Below are 26,074 nucleotides of genomic sequence, written 5' to 3'. Positions count from 1 at the left end.
TTCAGAGAAGAAATTGATGTGACTAAGTGCTCAAACTTTGGGACCAGACACTTGGGTATAAATTCCAGCTCGAATACTTACCAGCTGTGTGAACCTGGGCACTGTGCTTAAATTTTCTGTAAATGTTTATCTCCTATAAAATGCAGTTTATAATTAGATCTATTTCATAGAGTTCTGTTATGAGTTTTAAATAAATAAATGCTATTTAAATTTTGCTTTTTTTTTTTTTAATACAATGTCTCGCTCTGTTGTCCAGGCTGGAGTGCAGTGGTGTGATCTTGGCTCAGTGCAACCTCTTCCTCCCAGGTTCAAGTGATTCTCATGCCTCAGCCTCTGGAGTAGCTGGGATTACAGGTGGACACCACCACGCCCAGCTAATTTTTTTTTTTATTTTTAGTAGAGACAGGGTTTTGCCATGTTGGCTAGGCTGATCTTGAACTCTTGGCCTCAAGTGATCTGCCTGCCTCAGCCTCCCAAAGTGCAGGGATTACAGTCATGAGCCACTGCGCCTGGCCAAAATTTTGCTGTTTTCTTCATCTCTGTGATCCTTACCTTTTGACAGCATTACAAATTTTTTTCACTAAAAATTAAAGAAAGAGGAAGTAGAAGTAAAACTAAAAGTATTTGTTTTTTCAGGTTTTTTGTTTTTTTTTTTTTGAGTAATTTTAGCACAAGAACCAGGTGAAACTATTGATCTAAAATTGGGTTGCTGGTAGTTCGACTTCACTCATTTTCTTTCTAACATGAATATTATGATTGACTATGCATTAATCACGGAGTCTTTTGCAGATATGAGAGGAGAGGGGTTTGGAGTGAGAGGAGAGGGAGTTGGAGCAAACTTTTAGTCTCCTCTTCCACAGTTCTCCATGGAACAACCATAAATTCTGTCATGTGTTGTTCACTTAGGCAACATTTAAAGCACCAGGCCAGATGCTGTGAGAGACATAAAGAATTATGTAAGTCAGAGATCCCTCTTGATTATAATCAGGGTTGAAGGATAACACATATGTCTATAGGAAGTTAGAGAAGAACTTTGGAGTCTGACTGAAAGAAAATATGAGCACACAGAAAGCAAATCAGAGACTGGGTTTAAGAGGGTTTAATAGATGGCAATTCTCTCACTCTATCATTGACATAATGTTGCCTGTGGTTAAGCACCAGATCAGTGGCTGAGATGATAAGTGTTGTATGGCTAACTGGTGGGTCAAGCATGACTGTTATGAATAACTGACTGAATTGAATACAGTGACCTGAGGAGGCTTCATGGCAGAGACAGAAACTGAACTATGCCTTGAAGTATGTGTAGGAGTTAGAAAGGCAAAGAGAAAATAAAGCATGCTAATACTTTAGGGATTCCAATTTATTTGGGGAATAACTTTACAATAGGATATTATTTTTGTCATTTTTCTTTCAGCATGGTATTTTAAAAAGAGATACCAAAAGGCAATTCTCAAGAATAGTCTGCTCCATGCTGTGCCTGATTCAGGGCCAAATGAAGGCTGAGAGGAAAAATTGGGATTCATAAAAAGACTGAAGAGGAGGCTCCAGGTGATTTAATAGTAGAGTAAGCAGAGAGCTGTTCATCACCACTGGAGACAAAAGAGAAAAGATGAATGTTTTAGTGTGAGGGATTTAAATAAGTGAGGAAATGCATTTTGACATCCCCATGACTCTCACTTTAATCAATTGCCGACTCTTATCTATTGGCTATTTTGATAGTCTTGAATTCACTCACCTGCCTGTCTGTATTGCCAAATTCTTAAGCCACCACCTCCTTTCGAGTAGATCACAGGGGTCTTTGGCCACTTGACCATATTTATTCTTGTCCCACTCTCTGACAACCGAACAATCTTTAATAAAAGCTAATCAGATCATGACAGTTTTCTTTCTTAAAACCTTTCTATAATTTAGTATTCTTTGAATTAATTCTAAACTTTATAGCCTGACCTACCTGTTCCTGCACCCCAGGCCCTGTCTCTTCTCTGGCATCACTGCACGCCCCCATTGCCTGGGCCTTTTATGTTTCAACCATATGGTCATGTTTTCTTTCACTTCGGAAACTTCCCATATAGAATTCCCTTTGACAGGAATATATTGCTCACCCTCACTTAATTCCTATACATCCAAAGATCAGTCTCTCAAGGGACACTTTCCTGGCCCCCTACCCTATGTTAAACACTGCATTATAGGCCTTGAGGAGACAAGGTTTTTTTCCCACTTGTAATGACTTGTTTAATATCATCTTTCCAAAAGATACCTACTATACAACTGTTGAACAAAACAGGCAAGAAGTTGTGAAAATTAGTAATACATTCGGACAATTGAAGAAAGACAATTAGTAAACCAAATAGAAATTATATACTATGTCCAGTGATAAGTGACATCGATGAAAAAGAAGATATTAGAGTAAGAAGAATCAGGAATGCTAGATAAAGAAAGCAGTTTGCAGTATTAAAAAGAATGGTCAGTATATCTCTGTATCATATAAAAATTAACTCCAGAAATATTATAGTGTTAAATGTAAATCTTAAAATATAAAGCAATGGCCTCTGTAAAGTCTGGCACAGACTAGTAAGCTATCAATAAATGTTTGTCAAGGAGATTGATGAGTGAAATTTTCATGATCAAACACATTCAAAATTCTAAGGTTGGTTTAGCCCCCTGACTGCAGCAGTGCAGGCAAACCACGACCAACCCCAGCATCATCTCAGTTCTGCCCTGAAATCTCCTGTGGTGAAAGAGAATTCCTCTCACTTCTTCTTCCTGTCTTCTATGAGATTCCAACAGGGTCTAACAGAGCTAATTAATTACCCTGTCGCTAGGGCATGGGGACTTCTTGGCAGTGATTTCTGTGGGTGCCAGAAGATCTATTGAGAAAAAAACAAAATCACACTGTTCCAGAGATCAGACATGCAGATAGATTTGGTATCTCAACTTCTGGATTGCTATCTCTGTTATCTGTCTCTGTCTCTGTCTCTGTCTCTGTCTCTCTCTCACACACACACACACATACACACACACACACACACACAAATATGCACACAAACACACACACTTTCTCTTCCTGTCTCCCCTTCTGAAAAACAAACAGCTTGGCTCCTGGGAAGCTTAGCTTTAAATTGAAAAATGCAGCCTTGCTTGGCAGAACAACAGTATCACAGCCTCCCCACTGCTCAGAACAGCTTGTGACATACATCCCTGCAGGCAAGACCATAAAGGGCTGTCTAATATCCTGGAACCACCACCTCCAAAAAGACTTTCCTGTGCAGCTTTTTCAGAATTCTAGTCTATCGGGGCATTTCCTCTCTTCTGCAGTTTCTCACTCTGGACTTGATCTTTGGCTTCTTTTCTGTCTGCTTAATTAATGATCCTCATCTCTTGCATCATTAGAAACCACTGTGGCCCTGGAGATGAGAACTAGTACAGACATCAGAGGGCAATGGAGAGGAATCCATGACAGGACAGGAGTTCTGAAAGGGCACTTTGGTCCCTCTGACTTGAATAACATATCAAATGTCCCTTTTAAACCACTTCAGAGAATCCCAGGCTCAAACAAGAGCTTCTATCTACCTCTCCTCCCTGCTCATCTCAAAAATACAAAATCTAGACTGAAGCCAGCTCTTGCATCATTCTTGTATTGGTCTGTTCTCACACTGCTGATGAAGACATATCTGAGACTGAGTAATTTACAAAGGAAAGAGGTTTAATTGAGTCACAGTTCCACATGGCTGGAGAGGCCTCAGAATCAAAGGCAAAAGAGGAGCAAAGTCACATCTTACGTGGTGGCAGGTAAGAGAGCTTATGTAGGGGAATTCCCCTTTATAAAACCATAAGATCTCGTGAGACTTATTCACTATACAAGAACAGCACGGGAAAGACCTGCCCCCATGACCCAATTACCTGCCACCAGGTCCCTCCCACAACACAAGGGAATTATGGGAGCTACAATTCAAGATGAGATGTGAGTGGGGACACAGCCAAATCATATAAATTCTAATTCTGTCCTAAATGATAGTGGCACCTAATAAGTCTCCCTCCAGTGGATACCCACTGCCATCCCTCTTGCATGCTCTCAGTCATAGTTAATAAAGGGACTCTAACATCCTTAACTTGCATTCAACAACTCAGTCCCTATCTGCAGTGCTACTTTCCTTGGTGTCTTTTATGTGCTAGCCAAACTTGACTAACCCTAATTTCATACCATAGATATGGTATGGCATGTTCTGTTCCATACTCATTCCATTCCTTATTCCTTCTCTTTCCTCCTGGGCTTCTCCACAACTAACCTGCCCTCACAGGCCTAGCTCAACTATCATCTCTGGAAAAATTCTACTTCCTATGAATTCTCATTCTCTGTGTTATTTTAAAAATAGATTCTGCATTTCCGTCTGCATTTACTCTTGCTAGGTTGTAAGCTACGTGCTGTCAATGACTGCTTAACTCATATTTGCAAGACTCAAAGCATAAGATAAGGCCTTGTACCCAAAAGGTACTTAAAGCATTATTAGATTGGTGGGTCAATGGATAAAGTGGAACTTTTTTTCTCAATGCTCTTCTTCAAAATAGTTTAGTAAAAGGCATTATAACACTAGGAACACTAAAAGCTTTCTAAAATATGGTCCATTTTACAATAGACTTTTAACATACTCCAAGCTCATCTTTAACCTTATTAATGAACATTTTTCATTGAAAGAGTGAGAGAACAGAACAAAACAATTCTTGACCTTTTATGTAGTCAGCGCTACAAGCTGGATCATAATGGCAATGTAATAGGGGTTTCTTGTTGTTGATAACATCAGTTGCTTTTTTATGTTTGAAGTTTTATAACCAAAGCAAGAAGTAAGAGAATATAAATACTTAAGTATGTTTAAAGAATCATATTCATTACCTTTAAGTTGAGAGCAATGACAACATATTCTTGGCCTATTTCCCCCCAGACTTTAAACCTAGTACAACTTTCGCTGGGGACTTTCCCAATGTCTCATCCCTTTTGGAGTGAGTGTGTGTGTATGTGTGTGTGTGTGTGTGTGTGTGTGTGTGTGTGTGTGCATGCGCTTCCGTTCTCACTGCTTTAAGGTCTCAGTTTAACTGAGCATCAAAACCTCATTTTCTTCCAGCCTTTGATTTTATTGAAGGAAACATTAACTCGCTACTTTCTAATTAAGCAAATCTGTTTGTGCCCTTCTACTTTTTGCAGCTATTTTTTCCTAGTGGAAAATTAGAGGTAAACAATAAGGACAATTTTAAGAAGAAATTAGGGCAATGCCCTTTAGTATGGGGATGGCGATTTCCTGCTTAGCAGTTCTCCTGGTGGTAGACCATAAGGTAATTCAGGATACTTCCTATCCTTGAGTTTATTTTGACATTATCATGCTTTCTGCTTTCTTCTCAACTGCTTCAGGTCACCTGCTGAGTTTTGTGGTTGGCATCATTCTTATTCTTATTGTTGTCTTAAAAAGACTAGTCTTTAACTCAGATGAATTACTTTTTTAGATGAACTCAGACTTAACAAAAAATTTTGCTTCTTGTTACATGTAATCAAGGTATATATATTTTTTAAAAATCTAAAGTGATTTTTTTCATAATAATAAAATCCCAGGTGTAGAATTCAATAAAATAATCTCTCCTTTCAATTTTACATTTGGAAATGTGTTCTGATTTACATTTTTATGTCTAGGACTTCCAAATACTTTATTTTTCACTGTTCTTAGGGTCCAAGGTAGAGTGAGTTCTATCTTGTTGGAATAGGCAGAAATGATTGACCTGAGATCTAGATTAAGACCATCTTGTTGAATTCATTCAAGACCCAGTGAGGATTGACCTAAGACCTAAGAGTGGATCAGGAGCTTAAGAAAACTAATCTAGGGCCAATTTAGAATCAAATTGAGATAAGTTGTTTATATTAACATTTACTGTGTACCTACTATGTGCCAAGCACTGTATGAAGTGCCAAGGTTACTGTGCTGACCAAGACCTGGCCTCATGGAGCAAAGTTGACAGTGCAGAAAAGTAAAGATATAAAACAATTACACAATACATACTGTTTTAGTCTGCTCTCACACTGCTAATAAAGATGTACCAGAGACTGGGTAATTTCTAAAGGAAAGAGATTTAATGAACTCACAGTTCCACATGGCTGGAGAGGCCTTATAATCATGGTAGAAATTAAAGAGGAAGCAAGACACATCTTACATGGCAGCAGGCAAGAGATAACATGTGTATGGGAACTCCTTTTTATAAAACCATCAGACCTTTATATATTTATTTACTATCATGAGAACGGCACAATAAAGAGCCACCCTCATGATTCAATTACCTCCTACCAGGCCCCTCCCATGACACATGGGATTGTGGGAGCTATAATCCAAGATGAGATTTAGGTGAGGACACAGCTAGATCATTTCACATACTAGGAAGAAGTATGATGAAAGTGTGTAATAGACCTGAAGTAGTCTGAGAGGGCGAGAAAGCATTCCCACTGAAAATGGCATTTAGGCCAGACACAGTGACTCATGCCTGCAATCTCAGCACTTTAGGAGGCCAAGGTGGGGGATCACTAGAGTCCAGGGATTTAAGACCAGCCTGGGCAATGTAGTGAGACTCCATCTTTACAAAAAAAATTTAAAAAGGATAGTTAAGCATGGTGGCGTGTGCCTGTAATCCCAGCTACTGGGGAGGTTGAGGTGGGAGGATCACTTGAGCCAGAAAGGTCAAGGGTATGGTAGGTTATGATTCTGTCACTGCACTCCAACCTGGGTGACAGAGAAAGATCCTGTCTCTTAAAAAAGAAAAGAAAAGAAAAGAAAATGGCATTTAATTGCAGATCTGAAGGACAGACAGACATTTTCCTAGGCAAACATAGAGGGGTAAGAGTGTTCTAGGCCACGGGTCCCCAACTCCAAGACAGCAATGACTGTCTTGTAGACTTTCCATTCAGGCACAGAACTGAATTGTGAACCAGACTTATGAGTGTAAGGATTCAGATAGGTAAATAGGGCAGTTGAGTCCTGGTCACTCACTTGAGGTCCAGGTGGGGATCCAGGCTTGGAGAGAGAATGAGGTATTTGTGATGCACCAGATTTAAGCCATGGGAACAAAGCTGAAGGACTGGTCTTATGGACAAGGACAGTGTACTGTGAGAGCACTGAGGAAACCTGGAATTACCCCTGGGTCTAAAAAGCCACTTAAGAACAATGTAGGGGGCTCAGGTGTCCTCACAGCATTCCTGAATCTGGGTAGTTTGCAAGATTTGACTCAATTCCAGATTCCCCTGGATTATAGGTCTTCCATTCTTAGTATCTCATTGCCTTAGTTGGGGATAGCCCAAGGGCAGGACTGTGGATCTAGCTGTGAGAAACTGGAGCAGAGAGACTGTAGAGAAGGGCAGTGCCAATGCCATCCTGTTGTGTCTGGGTCTTCACATTGTCATCCTTCACGAGCTTTGCAACTCTCTAAAAGTGAACGAAGTATTTCTCTTGAAAGCTCAAGTAGTGTATTACTAAATTCCACACCATCTATTGGTGAAATCTATTTTGCACTCACCTACAATCTCATTGGATTTATTCCTATCCCTTCATGTCTTTGTTCTTTAAAAAATAGATTTTTTCCTAGCTTTGAGAATTAAGTGCAAATTAATTTTAAAATTAAATTTGATCTTAGGGATCATGTACTGAACAGAAATGATCCAGAATAGGGAGGGGTAGCTCAGTACCACTGAGGAAGCGAATGCCTATTTAACATGTGTCAAAGATGAGCTCCCTTTTGGGATCATGACTTGCTCTGGGTACCGGGGAATATGATGAAGTATAACTCTTACTGCTCAATCTTTCTTAATTTTTCCTTTTCTACTCCAGCCCTCTTACCTCCAATTAAGATTTGGTGTTCTATAGAAATATACCACCCCCACTTAATTCTAGCCATAATCTCATTTTATTGTGAACCAACCTAATTTTGAGGAACTTCTAGGGAATTTCACCATATTAAATATTGTAAAACTCCTATTAGAGATGCCTTCAACTTGACCTGGGCCATGGATTGTGCTGTCACACGTGCTTGCTTCTAGGAGATTCCAAGACCAAGGAAAAAGCATACCACTCAGTAGTGCAAAGACTGGCTATAACATGTTAAGATGTCTTTTGCAAAACAAGAGATATCTCAATGAATACTCAGTATTTGGTAACAGACACCCTAAAGGAGAAAAAAACAGAAAACATGCTACAAGGAGTACTTTTCAATGTCACTTAATTGTCCCTGGATGAGAAATGTTTTCATGCTGAATTATTCAAACAAGAGATATCTCAATGAATACTCAGTATTTGGTAACAGACACCCTAAAGGAGAAAAAAACAGAAAACATGCTACAAGGAGTACTTTTCAATGTCACTTAATGGTCCCTGGATGAGAAATGTTTTCATGCTGAATTATTCAATCAAAACCTAAGTACACCTGATATCTGATGAGTTAGTTAGGAGGTTTTCTACTTTGGTTGGTGGGAAGAGAAAGTGTTCTTGGCCCTGTGTAAAAACCTTGATTATTACTTACTCTAATCTTCTTAGAGGGTTTCTCCCTGGGCTTTGGGTAGTTTCCACCCATGCATGTGCTCATCGGTACGCTGCTGAAGACTCAAGGTCCCTCTGCAAACTCCCAAGTGCCCTCTCAGTGCAGCACTCTCCTCTCTCTGGAACTCTGCCTTGTGAACCTGAGTCGCTATGGCCTCTCCACTTTCCCAGCAATTTGTGCCCCAGCTCAGGGGGATCACTGGCAACCTGCCTGGATTCCCCTTGTTGTGTCGTTACCTAGAGACTCTCCAGGCTGCAGCTAGGGCAATCATGGGGCTCACCTCTGCTTGTTCCCATCTTTCAGGGATCATTGCACTTTATTGCCTCATGTCCAAGGTCTTGAATAGCATTGTCTCATTTATTTTTGTCTGCATTTCTTAGTTGTTTCAGGCATGAAATCCAGTTCCACTTACTTTATCTTGGCTGGAAGCAAAATCCCTCGAGCTATTTTAAGGTTGTTAAGATTGTTTTCAGTGCTCACTTTTTGAGGCCCCAATCTGTAGGATAACAAACCTATAAAGAATAATCTACATCTAAGAGTAAACTTTTATTTTATGGCAAAGTGAAATGAAAAGATTTTAACTATTCTTTTAAAATCCTTTTCTTGAGTCACTAATTTAATATACAGTTATTTATAGTTTCTCTGCAAAGGATTTTTTAAAATTAAGAGTAACTTCCTTACAAATCATTTTTATATTAATGAAATTGTTATGAAGACTAAGTTTAATAGTTAATGAAATTGCTAGAGTTTTACCTTTTCAGGCATATTCTTACATATTTATTCATTTGGTTTTACATATTTTTGATGTCTTTAAAAAATTTCTTCTGTATTTTCATGGGCTCGTAAATAGCTCACCAGCTCTAGCAGTTGGGCCAATAGTACCTAGTGGATTAAAGAGCCCTGCTTTCTTCTGGAGTTCAGAGTGTTTTAACATCACCCATAGCCTCTGGGCTTGGGAAGCCCTTTGTTTCCAATACAGTAAGACACAGAGGTAATTTTCAGATTTCCCTCTGTTAGGTATTAGGCAGGAATATGGTTGTCCCCTTGGCTAAAATTATGACCTTTAACTCAGGTAAAGCAGTTTCTTCACCAGCTCAAAAATTCTCATTCTAGGGGCTCTGCTCTCAATCCTCCTCAATTAGTAGTTCTCCATCATGGGTAGTCTCCATGCCTTTTTCCTCACTCCCCTTGAAGAGGACGTGTGGCCACATCTGCAGAAATGTTAAGTTTTCACCCTTGAGTGGCAAAGGGAGAATTGCTACTATTGGCATTTTGTGGACAGAGGCCAGCAATATTACTAAACATCCAGCAATGTTCAGCAGAGCCCTTCACAACAAAGAATTATCTGGCCTGCAAGATCAGCAGGGACAGAGTTGAAAAACACTGTTCCAGCCTGGGCAACACGGTGAGACACTGTTTCCACAAAAACTTTAAAAATTAGCTGGACATAGTGGCATGTGCTGTAGTTCCAGCTGCCCAGGAGGCTGAGGTGGGAGGATTGGTTGTGCCAGGGAGATATCAAGGCTGCAGTGAGCTGTGATGGCATCATGGCATTCCAGCCTGGGCAACAGAGTGAGATCCTGTCAGAAAAAAGAAAAGAAAAGACACCACTCAAAAATCAATGTAGGCTCAAAGTGCAGAATTCTTGAGCATACTTTGAAGGGTACAATATTTGGTGAGCTTGTTGCCTAGTTTTTTAGATTTTTGTTTTAGTGAAATCTATTAAGTCATTCCAATTTTGAAAGGAATCATCATGACATTTTAAAAAGATTAATTGAACATATCCTCTATACAAAGAGCAATTTGTAGCTTTCTTAAAATCATAAGTGCTGGGCTATTGTGAATGATCACAGGCTGTGACTTGACCACTAGCAATTTAACTGACATCAAGGTTGGGCAGAGAGGTCCACTAAGTCATGGAGACCTTTTTGAAGGGCATTTTTGTTTTTTGCACATTCCCTGACTGATCACATGGATCTGGCTTTGCACAGTTTAGAAATGAAAGAGGTTTTTTCCCCTCCCGCTATCGCCATACTCCATCATCATCCATTTTCTGTACCATAGACAGAGATACTTTATAAAGGGTAATCATTTTTATTTGTCCCGAGTTACCTAGGAATGATTATATTTCTCATAAATAAGAGGAAAGAAATTATGTAGAAAATTCCATGGGAACACATAAGAGAGCATTGAATCTTTTATTGAAATTCATATTCCAAAGAAGTCTGATTCATAATATATTTACATGCACAGAAATGAAGAGCTTTATTTGACTTAATTAGCAAGGAACATCAGTGTCTGTCAATATTGATTCTTTTTTTTTTTTACTTTTATATTCCTATCTGATATGGAAATAACCAATTCTGTGATTCTTATTCTTAAAGTATTCTGAGAGTTTGTGCATAATGAGCTTCAAGTACATAAACAAATTTTGATAGCATCTGTAGCTCTTCCTTGAGCTCCATACATTTGACCTGATATTGTTTTTAGAGTTTTACAAACATGTTAGACTGATTCTTATCTTTGAAAACCTTCACTCCTGCTGTTCCTTTTAGCTGAAATGCCTCTCTCTCCTTTGTCTGATAAGGGAACACTTACACTATTTTAATCAACTTAGACAAGCTGTCTCCTCTAACAAACCTTTACTTACGTTTATTCCAACTAGGGCTGCATTATTATTTCATGGGCCCTAAGCAGTTTTGTGGGCATCTTTCTTCATGGAAAAAAATTAAAATTTGTATTTTACAATTGAATTGGCATAAAACTGAATATATCAATATTGTATATTGAAAACATTTTTGTCTACCTAAAAGTTAACTTTTCTTCTTATTTTAAAAGAAATTAAAACATTTTCATAGACTGCTAAAGAGTGTTGTGGGTCCTAGGCACTGTCTACTATGCCTAATAGATAACGCATCTCTATCTGCAAGAGTTAGAATTGATTATTCTTTGGCGCCATCATTATTTCTTTTATGTGAGTATCTATGATACGTTGTTATATTGTTTATATATTTGTTTTTCAGTCTCTTCTTGGTGTCTGTTAGCCCCTAGAATACAGAGTATTTGACTAGTTTATTGCTTCTAGTCATACCTAATGGGATACCTGGCATGATTTAAGGATAAGCAAATGAATAAATTATGTGGCTTGTTCTGGTAATTTAAAACCTTAGTCATCAAGAAACTCAAATTCATGAGAACACAGCAAGGCTGGACTAAATGAGAATCTTGGTGGGTGCTATATGTGGTAGTTCTTCAAAAAGAGTTGCGATGACTTTTGCTTTGAAAAGATAAAAGACAGACATACTTTTCCCTATTCCTTTCACTAAGTGCAAGTAGACAGCTTGAAGGAAAAGCCAGACTGGCTAAGGACTTTAGAACACAAGAAACAACACAGTAGTGAGTTCTCAGGATTTTCTTTTTGCCTCAAGTATCTCAGACCTGATATTGGAGAAGCTGGCAGCCACAAATGTAATAAAATCAGACGAATTAATACCTCAAGAAAAGCCTGCTTGTTCTAGCTAAAGGGCCTGGAAAAGGGTAGCCTGACAAGCCAGACAACTTTTAGATAAAAACCCTCTTGACCCCAGCAAAACACCACAGAAAAAAACTGAGGCCCCACCTCCACCTCTGCTAGAAAAGACTGAATTGAGTGCTTAGATATCCACCCTTGCCAGGATGTAAGGAAGCTCCCAAAACTCTTGCTGGGGTCAGGACAGAGAAGGCCAAGTGGGAAGCCAGAACTTTATTTCTTGATGACCACTGAGTATCTTCCTTCCTATGATGTTAAGAGAGAATATGTGGGAAACCAGAATTCCTACTCCAACAGGCAGTAATGAGGCATTCCTTCCCATTCCTCACTGGGATGGTATCAGAGGAAGCCTAACATGAAGTGAGAAATTTTACTACCAATAACAATGCCACCTTCTTGCAGTATCTGTGGAGGCCACCTAGGGGCAGTAATAAGGTACCTCTGTCTCCACCAAGGTGGTATCAGTGGAGGCCTAGTGGGAATGTTGAACTCCACTTCTGCTAAGCAATAACAAGGGGCCCCTCCCTAACCATGTATCATGTGAGGCCAAGTGGAGAACCTAGACTTCACATACACAGCATCAAAGTGACATTCCTCCCCCACCTACTTGAGCAGTGTCAGGGGAATTACATTAAACACAAGATCAAAAGAAAATTCTGAGCCTTATAATATCCTAAGGTTTTAATAAAGAATCACATTTCATACCAAGAATCAAAAATATCTCAAACTAATTATGAAAACATAATCAAAAGACACCAATGCCAGGATAACATAGATGTTAAAATTATCTGAAAAGGATTGTAGAACAACCATCATACAAATGCTTCAGTGGAAAATTACAAATATCTTTGAAACAAGTGAAAAAACAGTCTCAGCAAAGAAGTTTTAATTACTGTAACTTTGTAATATATTTTGAAATTAGGAAGTTTGATGCCTCCAGCTTTGTTCTTTTATTCAAGATTACTTTGGTGATTTGGGGTCTTTTTTGGTTCCATAGGAATTTTAGGTCATTTTTTTCTATTTCTGTGAAAAATGCCGTTGGAATTTTGATAGGAATTGTATTGAATCTGTAGATCACTTTGTGTAGTATGGACATTTTAACAATACTAATTATTACAATCCACGAACATGGGATGCCTTTTTTTTTTTTGGTGTCGTCTTCAATTTCTTTCATCAACATGTACTGGTTTCAATATACAGATATTTTGCCTCTTTAGTTAAATTTATTCTTAAGTATGGTATTTTCAATGCTATTGTGAATTGGCTTGTTTTCATCATTTCTTTTTTAGATAGTTAATTGTTGGTGTATAGAAACAAAACTAATGTATGTTTTGTATGGTTAGAGTTTTACTAAGGGTGTTTGTTGTTGTTGTTTGCTGTGGTGAAATGAATGAGAATCTTGCACCATATTAGATTTTGCTGAATAATTCTTCAAAATAGTTGTTTCAAATAGCATTTCTTTCACCTGTCTAAAAGAGTGTTTGCTGCTCCATATGGCCAACCTGTGATGCTATTAGAGTTTTACCTTTATCCAATTTCATGGGTGTGAAACAAAAAATATTATTTTAGTTTTTATAACCTATTAATGAGGTTGTAAATATTTTTATGTTAGTCATCCATATTTCTTCTTTAAATTGACTATATCCATTTTTCTATTAAGTTGTATAATTTATATAATTTCTATTGTTAGTCTTTTCTAATAATTCCCAATATTAACTTTATTTTGACATTGATTTGTATTTTTTACATTGTAAATTGCTTTTGAAAATTTGGATTGGTATAAGAATAGTAAGGTAATCAGTATCTGTATTAAATGATCTTTGAAATTAAAATTTAACAAGGAAAATTTCTAAGTAAAAATGGCTAAATAGTAAAACATAAATATAAAATACATCATTAATGTTGATCGACCTCTCTGATTGGTCAAAAACTGTGAAGATATTTGTATCCCATATAAGTGCTCACTAACGAGTGACCTCAGCAGAAGAGGATTTTAAGATCGAGTGGATATGATGACCTATGACCTGTGGATACCAGTCAGCCTCTTTCCCTAGCCACCCCTATCATTGCCCAATGGGCCCATGAACAGAGTGGCCATGGTGGCAGGGATGGAGGTTACATATGGGGTCAGCAACATTGACTTCCACTCACCAAGGCTGACCTGGATACTGGCACGGCTGAGTGCCCAACTTGCCAGCAGCAGAGACCAACACTGAGCCCTGGATATGGCATTGTTCCTTGGGATGATCAGCCATCTACGTGGTGGCAAATTGATTATATTGGGCCTCTTCAGTCATGAGAGGTTTGTCTTCACTGAAATAAATGCTTACTCTAGATATGGGTTTGCCTATCCTGTATGCAATGCTTCTGCTAAGACTACCATCTGTGGACTTACGAAATGCCTTATGCACCATCATGGTATTCCACACAGCATTGCCTCTGACCAAGGCACTCATTTTTTGGCTAAAGAAGTGCAGCACTGGGCTTATGCCCATGGAATTCACTGGTTTTACCATGTTCCCCATCATCCTGAAGCAGCTGGATTGATAGAATGGTGGAATGGCCTTTTGGAGTCACAATTACAATGACAATTTGGTGACAATACTTTGCAGAACTGGGGCAGGGTTCTCCAGAAGGCCATGTATGCGCTGAATCAGCGTCCAATATATGGTACTGTTTGCCCCATAGCCAGGATTCATGGGTCTAGTAATCAAGGGGTAGAAGTGGAAGTGGCACCACTCACCATCACCCCAGCAATTCACTAGCAAAATTTTTGCTTCCTGTTCCTGTGACATTATGTTCTGCTAGCCTAGAGATCTTAGCTCCAGAGGGAGGAACGCTGCCATCAGGAGACACAACAATGACCCCCCCCATTAAACTGGAAGTTAAAATTGTCACCTGGACACTTTGGGCTTCTCCTACCTTTAAGTCAACAGGCTAAGAAGGGAGTTACAGTATTGGCTGGGGTGATTGACCTGGACTGTCAAAATGAAATCAGTCTACTACTCCACAGTGGAGGTAAGGAAGAGCATGCATGGAATACAGGAAATCCATTAGGGTATCTCTTAGTATTGCCTTGCCCTGTGATTAAGGTCGATGGGAAACTACAACAACCTAATCCATGGAATATGGGAAATCCATTAGGGTGTCTCTTAGTATTACCATGCCCTGTGATTAAGGTCAGTGGGAAACTATAACACCTCAATCCAGGCAGGACTACAAATGGCCCAGACCCTTCAGGAAAAAAGGTTTGGGTCACTCCACAGGAAAAAACCATGACCTGCTAAGGTGCTTGCTGAAGGCAAAGGGAATACAGAATGGGTAGTAGAAGAAGATCGTCATCAACACCAGCTATGACCATGTGACCGGCTACAGAAATGAGGACCGTAATTGCCATGAATATTCCTTCTTTTGTTAAAAACATGTTTGTGCATGTATATACTTGTACTAAGAAAATATCTTCATTTTATTTCCTTTTTTCTTTATCATGTAACATGAGATTTCTTGACTTCATATCAGCATTTAAGTAGTGTTAACTTTATATAATTTGGGTTGGGGATTGGCGTGTTTCCTGTTGGATGAAGGATAGTTGTATTATGTTAGACATAATTATGACCTTATTTTTGTCTTTATTTGAAGATTATGTATAATCTCAGGAGCTGTGTATGGGTTTAAGTTGACAAGGGATGGACTTGTGATAATTAATACTGAGTGTCAACTTGATTGAAGGATGCAAAATATTAATCCTGGGTATGTATGTGAGGGCATTGCTAAAGGATATTAACATTTGAGTCAGTGGGCTGGGGAAGGCAAACCCACCCTTAATCTGGATGGGCACCATCTAATCAGCTGCCAGCGAATATAAAGCAGGCAGAAGAACTTGAAAAGGTTAGACTGGCCTAGCCTCCCAGCCTGTATCTTTTTCCCATGTGGGATGCTTCCTGCCCTGGAACATCAGACTCCAAGTTCTTCGGTTTTGGAACTCAAACTGGTTCTCCTTGCTCCTCAGCCTGCAAACAGCCTATTGTAGGACCTTGTGATCATGTGAATTAATGATCACAAGGTCCTACAATAGGCTGTTTGCAGGCTGAGGAGCAAGGAGAGCCAGTTTGAAAAAAATATATATATATATTTATTCCATTAATTCTGCTTGATTATTCCCTCTAGAAAACCCTGAACTAAAACAGTTAAGAAATTTTTTAAAATGTCCATACTACCCAGAGAGGTCTCTAGATTCAGTGAAATCCCTATCAAAATAAAAACAATTCTAAAATTTATATGGAACCACTGAAGATCTCAAATAGTCAAAGGAATCGAGAAAAAAAAAATAAAACTGAAGGCATTACACTACCTAACTTCAAAATCTATTACAAAGTTATAGTGAACAAAAACAACATAGTCCTGGCATAAAAAATAGACATTTTGACCAATGGAACAGTATAGAGAGCCCAGAAATAAGCCCATATATTTGTGGTCAATTGATTTTCAACAGAGGTGCCAAGAAAGAACTAGTATAGAAAGAATAGTCTCTTCAATAAATAATGTTGGGAAAACTGGATCTACAGAAGCAGAGAATGAAATTGGACTCTTATTTCACACCATAAACAAAAATTAAATTGGATTAAATACTTAAACGTAAGACCTGACACTGTAAAACTACTAGAAGAAAACAGGGGAAATGCTTCACAACATTGGTCTTGGACAAAAATGTTTTTAGATATGACCCCAAAAGCACAAGTGCAGCAAAATATAAATGGGATTACATCAAACAGAAAAGCTCTGCACAACAAAGGAAACAGAACAGTTAAGAGACAACCTGTTGACTGGGAGAAACTATTTTCAAACATAAATGTGATGAGGGACTAATATTTAAAATATATAAAGAACTCAAAGAACTCAATAGCAATAAAACAACCCAATCTAAAAAATGGGCAAAAACCTACATAGACACTCTCGAAAGAGGACATACAAATGGCCAACAGATAGATACATGTGTATGTATATACTCATCATGGATCATCAGGGAAATACAAATTAAAATCACAATGAGATATTGCTTCATACCTGTTAGAATGGCTATGATAAAAAAGATGAAAGATAATTGTCAGTGAGGGTATGGAGAAAAAAATGCTTGTGCACTGTTGATGGGAATGTAAATTAATATATTCATTCTGGAAAACAGTATGGAGGCTCCTCAGAAAACTAAATACAGAATTTATATTATCCAGTAATCCCAATTCTGAGTATATATCCAAAGGAATTGAAATCAGTATGCCAAAAATATATCTGCATTCTCTCTGTTCATTGCAGCATTATTCACAATAGCCAGGATATTGAAACTACCTAGGTGTCAATCATCAATGAACGGATAAAGAAAATTTGGTGTATATATATAGATATAGGTATATATATATATATATATAGATATATGTAATATTGTAATGGAATACCATTTGGCCTTAAAAAAGGGGGGAAATAAACAACATGGATGAACCTGGAGAGCATCATGCTAAGTAAAATAGGCTAGGAACAGAAAGACAAACACTGCATAATTTCACTTACATGTGGAATTTTAAAAAGTTGAAATCATAGAAATAGCAAGTAGAATGATGGTTACCAGTAGTTGGAAGAGGGGGATGGATGGAGAAAGGGGAGAAGTTGATCGAAGGTGCAAAGTTTCAGTTAGGGAAAATAAAACTTTAATGATTTATTGCACAGAATGGTGATTATAATAAATGATACATTCTATATTTCAAAATTCCTACAAAATTGGACTTTAAATGTTTTTGAAGTAAAAAAATAAGTATATGAGATGATATATTTGTTAATGATCCTGATTTAATTATTTTATTTTGTAAACATACATCAAAACACCGTATTATACCTCATAAATATCTATAACTATTGGTCAATTAACGAAAAAGAAGTGGGAGGCAGCTTAATGGGAACAGGGCTTGCTTTTGGTGGTTGCATAACATTATGAAGGTTCTCAATGTCACTGAATTGTATTTTTTTTATATACTTTAAGTTCTGGGGTACATGTGCAGGTCTTTCAGGATTGTTACATAGGTGTGCACATGCCATCGTGGTTTGCTGCCTCCATCCCTCCTTCACCTACATTAGGTATTTCTCCTAAAGTTATCCTTCCCCAACCTATTCTTTAAGATGGTTAATTTTCTGTTGCGTGAATTTCACCTCAATAAAAAAGCTAGAAAAAATAAAATTAAAATATAAGCAAAAGACTAGAAGAAAATATTGGAAATACGTATCTGATAAAGATTTGTATATAGAATGTACAAAAAACCTTTACACCTTGAAAATAATAAGATTTTAACCCAACCACAAAACATTGAAATAATTGAATAGATAGTTCACAAAAGAAGATATAAAAATGGCTAATAAGCACATAAAAGTTGCTTAACATCACTTGTTATTAGCAAAATGAAAATTAAAACCACAATGAGATATCATTTCACACCCAGTAGAATGGCTATGATAAAAAAGATAATAAAAATGTCAATGCCAATGTGGAGAAATGGGAACCCTCATACATTGCTAGTGGGAAGGTAAAATGGCACAACTACTTTGGAAAACATTTTAGTAGTTCTCTTAAAAAATTAAACATAATTTTTTGCATGACCCAGCAATTCTCTTAGGTATCTATCTGTGAGAAATGAAAATATAGGCTGAGCGTGGTGGCTCACACCTGTAATTCCAGCACTTTGGAGGCCAAGGCAGGTGGATCACCTGAGGTTAGGAGTTTGAGACCAACTTGACTAACATGGAGAAACCCCATCTCTACTAAAAATACAAAAATTAGCTGAGCATGGTGGCATGCACCTGTAATCCCAGTTACTTGGGAGGCTGAAGCAGGAGAATCGCTTGAACCCGGAAGGTGGAGGTTGCAGTGACCAAGATCGCGCCATTGTACTCCAGCCTGGGCAACAAGAGTGAAATTCCATCTCAAAAAAAAAAAAAAGAAAGAAAGAAAGAAAACACATATCCACACACAGAATTATATACAGATGTTATTAATATGATTTTCCATAATTAGATACAACCAGATATTGGATATAGCCAAAAATTCAAAACAATCTAAATTTCTACCAGCTGGTAAAGGTGTAATAGCCATACAATGGAATATTATTTGGCAATTAAAAGGAAAAAAATGATGGTGGAATGTGCTACAACGTGAATGAATCTCAAAAACGTTATGCTAAGTGAAGGAATGTAGAAATAAGAGGTCATGTGTTATATTATTCTTTTCATTTAAAATATCCAGAAGAGGCAAATCTGTAGAGTCAGAAATTAGATTACCTGGCTTTGGGATATGTTGAAGGAGTTGATGGTGGGAATTAATAGTAAATGGACTTGATCATTCCTTTAGGGGTGATTAAAAAGTTCTAAAACTATTTTATGGAAAGTTGCACAATTTGTAAGTTTATTTAAAATATTGAATTGTACACTTAAAGTGAATGAATTGGTATATATATAAAATATACCTCGCTACAGTTACTCCCCTCTGTGTGCTGTGTGTGTGTGTGTGTGTGTGTGTGCGCGTGCGTGTGTGTGAAGCCGTATACATATAAAAAGCTAGGTTACATTTTGGACCAGAAGAATGAAAATGTGAATTTCGTATCCTAAAGCTTGTCTTATATTCTCCATGTTATGGTTATTCTTTATTAATTGCATGGAGAAGCCATCTAAAACACTAGGTGTCTTGTGCCTTTGCTTTTTCTGGTGCTTCTGCCTTCTTGAAAGTGATTAATATTTAATTTTCCCTTCAGATATACAGCACTGCATTTGGTTGATGCTAACAGGAAAGTTCATTTATATCATAAATACTAAGTAAATTCTAAGGCATTTGGGTTAAGCAAGGGCAAAATTAAAATAATACATGGTTGTCCAATGAATTCAGTGTGTTTTCTACATATAGAGTCCTTTCTTATTATAGGAAATATTAGTTTTCCTAAATCCTAAAATAGAATGGTGAAATAACAGATGTAGTATGGGTATTATTTTATGACAGATAATATCCAATTTTAATTGAAAAAAATTAAGTTGCCTAAAACTTAATTTAAATACTATGATTGGTATGGATTTATAAAGCATATAATATTAAATTTTTTATTGACAAGTGAGGAGTTGATATCTCAAAAGGGAAAGATATGTATTTTAAAGTTTCATTCTGGAAAAGGGCAGGAAGAAACTTAGGAAGGATAGAAATGAAGACATTAACATTAATGTCTGACCTTTAAAAACGTACAGCTGGGCATTCAAATAGACTAGTAGTTCCTATGTTACCTTTCATACAGTAATCAAAATCTACAAGAACTATTGGTAGGGATGACAAAGGAACAGAACAAATGAAAAATAACAACTTTAAGAGCAGATACCTGAAATGTGCAGTATTGCTTTGGCTAGAGAGTAAAAGTTGTAAGATTTTAAAAACTCTGGACTGGAAATTTCATTAAAGCTTAAACACTTCATTGTATTAAGAGGAACCAAAACTAATTGATCTCCTAATACAAGAATATTTTCAGTTCAAAGCAGGCAGATATGTTCTAATAAAATATTTGGTTACAATCTGCTATTGCCCAGCTACACCATTCTTGTAAATTCAGTGAATGTCTTATAAGCTAAATGAAATGTGTTATGGCTTTAATGCTTTGTGTTTGGGTCATACACGGGGCTGAGGGAAACCAGTGTAACAGATCAGTGACATATTAACACAAAGTTGTTCATGGCTGTGTATTCAAGGGAGCAAGGGCAAATAATGGTCAAGGAAGGAAGTCAGGGATTAGCATCTTGGTACTAAATGTCAGTTTCAAAGGGAGAGGCCAGAGCATAAGCAGACAATTCCCTAGGTTGCAAATGGGGAGGATTAGGCACAGGTAAGAGAGATTCATTCAGGATGGACAGTAACAAATGTTTTATATTAGAAATTGTGTGTCATGGCATCAGAGCAGTCTACTGGGGTAAGGCACTATGCAGTACCAGACAATTAGAATTCTGTTCCACTAGCTGAGTGCACAAGAGGATCCTGATCTGTTTATTTGAAATGTAAAACTATTCATGGCAAGTATATATTATTTGCTTTACACTGGAATGATTATTAGTCTGACTTGACTGTGTTGTAGATCACGGTTTTGCTTTTGTACACAACCTGCTTCTCTAGAAGGTAGCTGATATTTTTATGTAAGAACCTAAGGGACTTCTCAATATATGGTTCTTATACCCTGCAACCTATTTCTATTTCAGCCTGGACAGTTTTAGACGGTGCAGTCTCGCTCTATGGTGTGAGAAATGGCTGTAGGAAACAACACTCAACGAAGTTATTCCATCATCCCGTGTTTTATATTTGTTGAGGTACGTGGATTTTTAACCTTTATGGACAAACTGAAATAGTAGTAGCAGTTTTTATTCTGATAGCTTAGATTATTTTATAAAATTATTTAATTTTATGGTTAATTCAATTTTGATAGCACAAATATTGGTAAAGAATAAACTATACAAAATGTTTCTTAAATAGGAAGTTATAGAGTAAGAATGTTTTTAAACTTCACCTTTGGGGTACGATAGGTGTTTTATTATATTTCTTCTATTTTCAACAGCGATGTGAATGTTAACTATGAAAGAGAATGAAGCATTTTAATTGTTTATTAAAAAATCAATATCCTGTCTCCGGAAGTCAATAAACCAGGTATTTTACAGATTAGGTTAGTTCATGGTCTTCTGCCTTAGAGCCCAAATAAGGAAAAATAATCTTAGAGTTTACTGTCTCCACTGGACATTCTCCTTTAGTAGGTATTGGGAGCTTGTGCAATGTGTGATTTCTTCTTTCCTGAATTACTTTGTTTAGTTGCTCTAACTTTGTGCCAGCAGTTTTTCCAGCATATTTTTGGTTAAATTACCTGAACTCCTTTTGTACTGTACCTCTCTCTATGTTTACTATAGAGGAGACCGAGACATAAAATTTTAGGAAATTTGGGGGGAAAAAAACTGCTTTCCAGGTTATCTCAAAATAATATGTTGATTTGCCAGCGATATTATTGTATCTGCCTTATCAAGAAGATAGGGCGTCTAGTGGATTTTTTTTTTTATCCTAAAGCTCACACCTAAAATATGACAGTGTAAAGAGTTGAAAAGTAAGCATCCTGAACTTCCTGTCTGGTTAACTGCAAGATAGTGTCTACATCCCAGGAGTGAGCTGTAGCATATTCTATGTTATGGCATCTTTTTGGCTGACTGTGTAGAAAGGTGTGTTGATCCACTTTATTATCCATATAAAAACAAAGTTGGGTTAAAGCACTACTTACATGAACAAAAATGTACTTTCAGTACATGTGTTGTTTATACAAAGCCTGTGAATCATTTAGACTACAACTTTTATGTTCTCCAACTTGAAATAACTTTACCTGTCTATATAGTCAGATAATTTTGAACAGTCTGATTTCTGGCCAAATATATGGGTGTTTGGCTGATCATTGAGTTTCACCTTACAGACATTGCTTGGTACTTTTAGATGAACAAATATTTCATAATGATTTATTTTCTGGTGATATTTGAGAACCTGTTTCTATTGCAGAATCATTTAAAGATAGGAGAGAAAGCTGGTGTAGATATGTTAATATAAATGAAGGTACATATAGACTCAATTTAAGCTAAATCTCTGAAAGGGTAAACAAAGAACTCATTTCTCAACAAGAAACACATATTCTTAATACTCTGCATTTAACTTGCTATACAATGCCAAAATAACTCCATTCAGGCAATAATGATAATTATATATATTGTGGTTTTTGGTTACTGTTCTTCATACTGAAATTGTGATAAAGGGAAAAAATCATTTTTCCTGCTGCTCATGCAAAAAAGGTTAAAAGGTATACTAGTACCTTTTTCAGTGTTTGCTTTCTCTTTTGTTATATGAAAAATAATTTTTTTAAGTAGGCTGGGGAAGTTGGGGGATAAGTCATCCATCACCATCTTTATCCTCCCTGTGGCAATTTTATTTTAAATTTCCTTAAGAATCAAGTAGGAAGCAACCCTCAAAGTGAGACGTTTAATTTATTGCTAGAAGCTGTAGTCTCTGAAGATTTTCAGCTCTCTAATGTGTGAATGATGAGCTTGGCCGGTGGAGCAGCAACAAGGGAGATAAATTAGTTCTTCTGTAGCTTACCCTGACACAAACATAAATAGAAGTCTACAAATCTGGGAGAAGAAAGATGGTTTGTTCTTTTCCTTGTTGTATTGCTGTTCTTATTTTGCATGGAAGTTTAGGATGTATCAGTGACCTCTCTCAGAAACAGGCAGGAAAAAGGGAAAGAAAGTAGAATACAGAAGAAATTGAGGGGGAAGGAGGTGAATCTCAAAGTGGCTTTCATGATTCTCATGTATTTCACTCATCAAACACTTATTGTTTACCTGCATTATTCTAGGTACTTTAACAAGGATATCAGAAAACTTGGTAAAAAAAAAAAAAAAAAGTGTCAACTTGGCCAATGAATATCTTTTTACTTTTCTTTCATTATGAAAGAATTTAAGCAAAGAAAATAAGACATCCCTGCACCTGCTACCAAGACAAAAATCTTAAGTGTTTTCCATATCTGCTTCAAATCTTTTTGTCAAGAAAAGCAAAATGTTACAGATATGGCCAAAATCCTATTGTCCTGAAGCCAGAAGCCATTATATGTATGAAGTTTGGGGCTTCTTTTCCCTACATGATTCCCATGCATATTTTATGTTTTCCTACATATGTATGTATTCATAAATAACATTTTAGGAAAATTTTACGGAAATGATGCTATGCCAGATCTTTCTTTTGCAACTTGCCCTTTCATTCAACATTATGTTTCTGAGATTTATCTATATTGGCAGTTCATTCATTTTAATTGTTGCTATTTATTCTATTGTGCAAATATACATACTGAGGGACGGTTTCATGCATTTGTTTACTTAATATGCTCTTTCACTCTCATAAATGTTTTTGCAGAAAATATTCTTATTTTTGTCTCTGTGTGCATACGTGCAAGAGCTCTCCTAGATTGACACATAGCAGTAGAATTGCTAGGGGATAATTATATTTGCCAGTTGTTTTCTGCTGCATTATAGAAGCAACCTTGATATTTGTATATCAATTTCTTTGAAGAAATTTTAAAAACCTTTATTAGTTTATGGGTATGTCATATAGGCTGTAGTGTTTTTCAGACAATTACATCATCTGTAAGTGGCAGCAGATTTATTTCTTCTTTTCCAATTGTCATGTTTTTGCTTTTTTGCCTTGTCTTATTGCTTTGGTGAAGACCTCCCCTGTAATATTGGATAGAGGCAGTGGTAAAGAATATCATTGCATTGTTGACAACTTTACAGAAAAATACGTCAGACGAGGTGTGGTGGCTCACGCCTGTAATCCTAGCACTTTGGGAGGCTGAGGTGGGCGGATCATCTTAGGTCAGGAGTTCAGGACCAGCCTAACCAACAGGGAGAAATCCCATCTCTACTAAAAATACAAAATTAACCAGATGTGGTGGTGCACGCCTGTAATGCCAACTACTTGGGAGGCTGAAGCAGGAGAATCACTTGAACCTGGGAGGCAGAGGTGGTGGTGAGCTGAGATCACACCATTGCTCTTCAGCCTGGGCAGCAAGAGCAAAACTCTGTCTCAAACAACAACAACAAATTTTACATGTCTATTATTGAATTATGAACAAATGTGGACTTTTACTTTTTTCTTGTTCCCTACCATCATCTAATTTTGATTAATTTGTTTTAATCCCCCATTTCTTTCCTTTATTGGTTATGAATTAGAGATATTTCTATTTTTAAAATGACTTTTAAATGTTAAATATATATACCTGACAACACAAACTAAAGTTCATCCATAGCTCCATCATTTTCCTAAACGATCAATGACCATTCTTTGTCTACTTTGAGCTCCTATATGTCATCCTTCATTTTTATATTTTCCTTAAATTTTTCACTTTTTTTTAGTTGGGCTTCTTTGAATTTACCTGTATTCATCAGTTTCTTTTCTTACTATTTCTCTCTTACTTTAATTTCCTCATGAAGTTTATCCTTTAGCAATCCTTTCAGCAAGTCTTGTACTGTCAATGCAGAGAATCAAACTCTGAAGAGATCTATTCTGAACTAAATGAGTGGCCATGCCCTGTGACACAGCCCTCAGGAGACCCTGAGAACATGTGCTCAAGGTGCTCAGGGTGAAGCTTGGTTTCATACATTTTAGGGAGACATGAGACATTAATCAAGTACATTTAAGATATACATTGCTTTGGTCCAGAAACATGGAATAACTCGAAGGGGAGAGCTTCCAGGTTATAGGTAGATTTTAAAATTTTCTGATTGGCTATTGGTTGAAAGAGTCATTATCAATAGAAAGGAATGTCTGGTTTGCTAAGAGGTTATGGAGACCAAAATTTTATCATACAGATGAAGCCTCTAGGTAACAGACACCGGAGAGAATAGATTGTAAATATTTCTTACCAGACTTAAAGTCTGTGTAGATGGTAAATGCTGGTCAGCATTTCCTGAATTCTAAAGGGAGAAGGGTATAATGCGGCATGTTTGACCCTCCAACCTTGTCATTATTTAAGGGGTTAAATACCCCTGCCCTTTGGTGCTTTGAAATTTCAGTGTAATATGTCTAGGTGTTAATTTACACTAGCTAGGACTTATTGTGTATCTTGAATATTAACAGTCATGTTTGTCACTAATTCTGTAAAACTCTCAGTCATTGCTGCTTCCAATATTTTTTTCTACAATATCTTTTTGTATCTTCTCATTCTTCCACTCCATCTCTTAGCCTATCTTATTGCTGTTTTTTAATTTCCAGAAATTCTATATGTGTTTTTAAAATCTATTTTTATAGCCTCATTTTCTGTACTTATAGTTTTGTTTCTTTTGTCTTTAGTTACATTAAATGTAATTATATGTTTTCAGCTTGTCCCATTATCTGAAATCATTGGCATT

The 26,074-nt window shown here is 37.0% G+C and overlaps 1 protein-coding gene across 3 annotated transcripts in view; it reads left to right on the top strand.

The window, feature by feature from the left end:
• The window catches only part of PLPPR1 (phospholipid phosphatase related 1), a 626,458-nt gene that overhangs the window by 450,017 nt on the left and 150,367 nt on the right, over nucleotides 1–26,074 (top strand). For all 3 annotated transcript variants that reach the window (XM_064375977.1, XM_064375981.1, XM_064375986.1), the window contains one exon: nucleotides 21,350–21,457. In XM_064375977.1, the coding sequence (XP_064232047.1) occupies nucleotides 21,395–21,457 (63 nt within the window). In that variant the 5' untranslated portion in view covers nucleotides 21,350–21,394. The remainder of the gene's footprint in view (nucleotides 1–21,349; nucleotides 21,458–26,074) is intronic.

This window comes from Aotus nancymaae, unplaced genomic scaffold (genome assembly GCF_030222135.1).
Source record: "Aotus nancymaae isolate 86718 unplaced genomic scaffold, 86718_ANA_hifiasm-v0.15.2.pri h1tg000003l, whole genome shotgun sequence".
NCBI classification, from domain to species: Eukaryota; Metazoa; Chordata; class Mammalia; order Primates; family Aotidae; genus Aotus; species Aotus nancymaae.
The sequence above is the reverse complement of the archived record's forward strand: the minus strand, read 5'-3'. Positions and strand labels throughout refer to the sequence as shown.